Raw genomic sequence first — 6,000 nt, forward strand, 5'->3', positions numbered from 1 at the left:
ATTCCTCTGCCAGAAAAATGTCCAAATACCTTGAATGATAACTAAACTACACAGAACAGTATAAATCATGACACAATATTCCCTAATCGCGCCAATAAAAAGGATGAGAAAAACATCTGTATCTGACATGAAAATGATGATAGCTCCTTAATGATGTCTAAAGTATCACAGTGCAAGATGATATCTCCTTAATGATGTCTAAAGTATCACAGTGCATGATGATATCTCCTTAATGATGTCTAAAGTATCACAGTGCATGATGATATCTCCTTAATGATGTCTAAAGTATCACAGTGCATGATGATATCTCCTTAATGATGTCTGAAGTATCATAGTGCAAGATGATATCTCCTTAATGATGTCTGAAGTATCACAGTGCATGATGATATCTCCTTAATGATGTCTGAAGTATCATAGTGCAAGATGATATCTCCTTAATGATGTCTAAAGTATCACAGTGCAAGATGATATCTCCTTAATGATGTCTAAAGTATCACAGTGCATGATGATATCTCCTTAATGATGTCTAAAGTATCACAGTGCATGATGATATCTCCTTAATGATGTCTGAAGTATCATAGTGCAAGATGATATCTCCTTAATGATGTCTGAAGTATCACAGTGCAAGATGATATCTCCTTAATGATGTCTGAATTATCACAGTGCATGATGATATCTACTTAATGATGCCTGAAGTATCACAGTGCATGATGATATGTACTTAATGACGTCTGAAGTATCACAGTGCAAGATGATATCTACTTAACGATGTCTGAATTATCACAGTGCAAGATGATATCTCCTTAATGATGTCTGAATTATCACAGTGCATGATGATATCTCCTTAATGATGTCTGAAGTATCACAGTGCATGATGATATGTACTTAATGACGTCTGAAGTATCACAGTGCAAGATGATATCTACTTAACGATGTCTGAAGTATCACAGTGCATGATGATATCTCCTTAATGATGTCTGAAGTATCAGTGCATGATGATATCTACTTAACGATGTCTAAAGTATCACAGTGCATGATGATATGTACTTAATGATGTCTGAAGTATCACAGTGCATGATGATATCTCCTTAATGATGTCTGAAGTATCACAGTGCATGATGATATCTACTTAATGATGCCTGAAGTATCACAGTGCATGATGATATGTACTTAATGATGTCTGAAGTATCACAGTGCAAGATGATATCTACTTAATGATGTCTGAAGTATCACAGTGCATGTCAGAGACTGGATCCAGCTGTGACTAACAGGCCTCTAAGAGTAAAAGTTAACTGTTCAGCTGTCTAAGATACAACAGACTGACCCACAAAAGAGCTATTGTGTGGCCCCCAGCACAACAATGCAGCTTAGTGGTGCTACGAGGTAAAACCATTGGGATCAATAGAAGATTCTAATTAGCCTATATTGGCAGGAGCCCTGCGAGATTAGACACAGGATGTCGATTCGATTTCCTGCACTATCGGCTATTCAAACTAAGTTGATTCACAGAGTAATTGCTAAAATGGCTAAAAGTCAAGACAAACATGGTGGTGAGGGTGGTGGTAGTGGTGGTATTGGTGATGATGGTGGTGTTGGAGGTGATGATGATGGTGGTGTTGAAGGTGGTGGTGATAGTGTTGGAGGTGGTGGTGCTGATGGTGGTGATGATGGGGGTGGTGCTGGAGGTGGTGCTGCTGCTGATGGTGGTGGTGATGTTGGAGAAGGTGATGGTGGTGGTGATGGTGGATGATGCACATCACCAACGTGATCATCTGCATTAAATGTCCTCACAAAAGTGAGCTATAGGGGGGTATTGTGTTTGAATGTTCAAAAGTAAACACTACATCAGTGAAAAAGTGATATTTGTTTCAATTCATTGACAGACAACCAGAGAAGAACAAGAGAAGATTAAAGGTGTTTTCATTTGCTAAAGCAGTGTTGAGCCCAGCATTGCAAAAGTGATACACTGACATACACTGACACTGCAGCTCCGGAAAATAACATCTCCACAAAGCACACTATAGCCTTCTGCAACGGATCCTGTGTGTGTATGTGTGTGTGTTTGTGTGTGAGTGTGTGGGTGTGCGTATGCGCAGGTGTGTGCCCATATGCGTGTAATGCATGTGAATGTATTTTTATAAAATATTGAAATAATGTAATAATGCGTGTAACAACGTAATCAACCTCAAATAAAAAGCTATTAAAATCCCTGCACATCTGTACACACACTCCACCACTGCAGGCCTGGATGGAGTGAGGCATGCTCTGTCTCGGAAAGTGAGTCGAACTCACGAGGCACCACAAGAAACGAAGCAAACGCCATTATCCAGATTTCCTTTCACTGTCATTAAAGCGGGGAGCAGCTCGTGCGCTCGCCTTCCGCTCTCTCCGCTGAAAGAGAGAAGTGAAAAGTTAAAGAACTTACCTTGAAGTATGCTCCGGCCTTGCAGTACATCCCTTGAAATAAGCACAGAGTAAAAGCTTTGTGAGAAGCCAGGTCTGCAGGGGGCTTTGGACGCCAGCTTTCCATTAGTCCCCTGGGAGAGAAAAGAGAAGACATTGTTGGTGAGACATCTAGAAACATGGAATCCATTGATTCAGTTGCTTCTCTGACCCTGGAAGTTGAAGGAAAGTGCTTATGCCTTGGCAGCAGCTATACAGAAGAGATAGAGAGATTTCCATGGCTCCCTGTCCACCACTGGGCTTGTGAATGTGATCTATCTGCTGCCGGGGCATTCGGGTGAAATAAATACACAGTTGTATGGCAGTGAATATCAAGACAACATAATACTTTTCAAATAATCAGGAAATAACGAGGCTTGTTTGACCTAACACTCTCCCCATTGTTCATTCCAGTCTGGGAATAGGACAGGGGGAGCAGACATAACAGATATGGGCACTCAAGGGATTTGGAGTGTGTGGCCGACATGGATGCGCACACACACACACACACACACACACACACACACACACACACACACACACACACACACACAACAAAGGTATTCCCTTGGTGGCTGCAGAGCTGATCCACCCTGCTCCAGATCTCCCTTCGCCACCATCAAAGGGTCTGCCTATATACTGGGACTCTGAGCCCTATTCAATCCAAATCAGGGATCAGTTTTGATTAACAACTTTATAGACAAATTCCAGTGCAGCATTAAAGCAAGTTGGATTCAATGTGCAGCGGAGTATTTGTGTTACACATTTTAAATGTGCTTTTAATTAATTAAACACTAATTCAACATACATTTGTCCAATACATGAAAGTTGTTTTTATTTCTCCTGTAGACCCGGTAGACTAAGTACTAGCAGGCGTGGTTTGGTACGGTCCTCACTACAGGGGGCAGTGGAGGTATCTACTGGAAGCAGGTGGAAGTTATCTGATCTGAATTTTCTCTCCACTAAACTGGGAATGACACTCAAACTGCCAGAGGGCACAGGGAATTTAATGAGGGCTCATTGTGTGGGATAAATGATGCTGCCTCCACACGCACACAGACGACACAAACACACCAGTTGAGTGTGTGTGATACACGTTAGTTACAGTGGAAAGCTTCAGCTCCATTTAAATAACTTTAGAGCTGTACTATGGTGATATCCATACCACACATATGTCACTCCTGGTAGCCTAATGACGATGATAATTCAAGCGTACCATGGAAATACCAATGCATCTGTCATTTTCCAACAATGCGGAATCCAGGCGACCCTAGAACACGCCGCAGGGCTAGAGGAGGCAGACTGCAAGTTATGTGTGGGGAAGACAAAACCCGACTGCGCCCTACTATAATCCGGCAACACCAAGCAAGTTTGGAACACCAAAACGGTCCCTCTTACTGGATTGCGGAGAATGTAATTAGTTATTGACGTATAGAAAATTAAACATTCGCCTTTTTATACTTTAAGGCTATAGCTGGACATAGGACATGAGTAAAATATTTGTTTCAATAAAGTTGGCTCATATACCAAACGAGTTAGGGATAGGAAATTCCTTAAAACAAAAGCTGAATATTCCTAATAGCCTAAGTAGCTAACAAGTTGCATTAGCGAGTGGCATGTGAGGTTTCGCGTTAACGTTAGACTAACAGCTCCGTTAAAATAAGGAAATTAAAAAAGACAGCATTTCGCACCATTATCACTCGCTCAATGAATATCAAGGAAAGTAACAAGATAATACATAGCCCATGTAAGGGTATCTAGTGCGCGGCATCAATTCAGTCAGAATTTGATTGAGGGGTAAAGCGGCGGTGAGAATATTCATAAATCATTTCCTCCAGCCTACGCTTTACATTATTTGTGTTAGGCTAATACGAAATGCTTCGAGACCAGGTTGAGTGTTGTGTGAGAAAACGAAAGACAGTTCTCATTCAATGGTAGATCTTGTTGGGGAATAATATTAAATATAAAGGCTGACGTTGCGCTTCGAAAAGAAAGCACTTGTGTTGGAGAACAAGTCAGTCGAAATAGAATAAACAAGTTCAGGATCAACCCAAAACATTTTAACTGTCTCTAAAAATGTACGCTCTGTAACACTGTGAGCAGCATAGGAGCGAAACACTTCCATAATGTTATAGTAAAATGGGAAATCTCACCCAAAACGTGGCCAGTTGTAAGGCTGCTGTCAGCATGAGAATGGAGACCGTTTTCATCGTTGCACGCAAGCGGAGGCTGCTTGAGCTGGAAAAGGCTAAAAGGCTCGTATTTCTTCTCTGGTAATTGTATAATTTCCCCGCGGTGTGATAGCTGGTTTGTTCCCCCTGTGCTCCGCACTTCCAGTGGTAAGCTCTTCAGAAGTAGAAAGCCCGTCCCTACTCCCCTCGCTCTCTCATCTGCAGGTGAAGAGCGTTGCTCAGCTCAGCACCAAAGAGCAAAGGCATCGAAGCCAGCGTCACTCCAACCCCTCCTCTCGCCCGGCGCCGGAGAATCCCACTTAAAGACACACAGTGGAGTGGTAGTTAAATCAAGCTACCTGATTCTCTGGCTTCCGCTATTGCCCTAACGTTGGATGTGAGTTTCCCCTAATTACCGTTAAGGGGACACACGAGTGATTTGTTCGCTAACCCTAACAATTTTCTTAACCCTTTTCCTCAGTTTCCTAACCTGCTGCGTAAATTCGAACCTGAAAGTCACTTCGGTAGCGAAGTGGCGTGAAAATAGTTTTTCCGTCTGTAAAGGGTGAGGTAAGCTATTCATATTTATTATTCCAATGCTATACTATCGCAATTCTCCACTTGCATCGTGTGTGTGATATGTAATAAATAGGTAATTGCGGTAATAATTTAAAATGTTGAGACTAACAAACCATCACAGCCAACCATATTAATTGAAATGGTAATGTCACAGATATCATATGCACTGTGTCCACTACTGTCCGTGTGTATTGGTGTTCTCAACATTCTCCTAACGTGGCATTTACCATAAAATGCCAACACCAGACACAAACCGGCTGCGCGCGTGCGCCATCGTGCGCTGTGGTGCATACATTTATTTTGCCCCCCACCAAACGCAGACGCTCGTTGGCGTGTGCGAGCAGTGTGGGTGCAATAATTCAATAACATGGATTTCTACATTTAATTTGCGACACACGACATGTCAGGTCTGGTCAGCATGTTGCAAAATAAATGTAGAAATCCTTGTTATTCAATTATTGCACCCACACTGCTCGTGCAGCGACACCATATAAGTTAAATGATGAAAAGCGATCACCATATAAGTTAAAGATGAAAAAGCCTGGAAGGAGGAGAGATGACTAGAAACGATTCGGTTGGCCGTTTTATGTGTGGATTAGTTGTCGGAGTAGAGGTCCTTGTGCATTTCAGGTAAAATAACAACTCAATGTTTATATCCCAGGACAAATTAGCTAGCAACAGCAAGCTAGCTAAATAGGACAAATTAACGTTAGCTAGCAGGTGCAAGCTAATATTAAGAGCTAAATTGCCATACATGTTTAATGCTTTTCGACCTGTCCCCAAATTAATGTCATTGGTTCAGAGTTTG

The 6,000-nt window shown here is 41.9% G+C and overlaps 1 protein-coding gene across 1 annotated transcript in view; it reads right to left on the minus strand.

Moving 5' to 3' along the window:
• Window positions 1–4,895, minus strand: part of LOC115102119 (cadherin-4-like) — a 555,321-nt gene extending 550,426 nt beyond the window's left edge. The window contains exons 1-2 of the mRNA XM_029621715.2: window positions 4,596–4,895; window positions 2,426–2,537 (exon numbers count right to left, since the gene is read on the minus strand). Coding sequence (XP_029477575.2) covers window positions 2,426–2,537; window positions 4,596–4,652 — 169 coding nt within the window. The 5' untranslated portion in view covers window positions 4,653–4,895. The remainder of the gene's footprint in view (window positions 1–2,425; window positions 2,538–4,595) is intronic.
• Window positions 4,896–6,000: the final 1,105 nt, after the last annotated feature.

This window comes from Oncorhynchus nerka, linkage group LG20 (genome assembly GCF_034236695.1).
Source record: "Oncorhynchus nerka isolate Pitt River linkage group LG20, Oner_Uvic_2.0, whole genome shotgun sequence".
Taxonomy (NCBI): Eukaryota; Metazoa; Chordata; class Actinopteri; order Salmoniformes; family Salmonidae; genus Oncorhynchus; species Oncorhynchus nerka.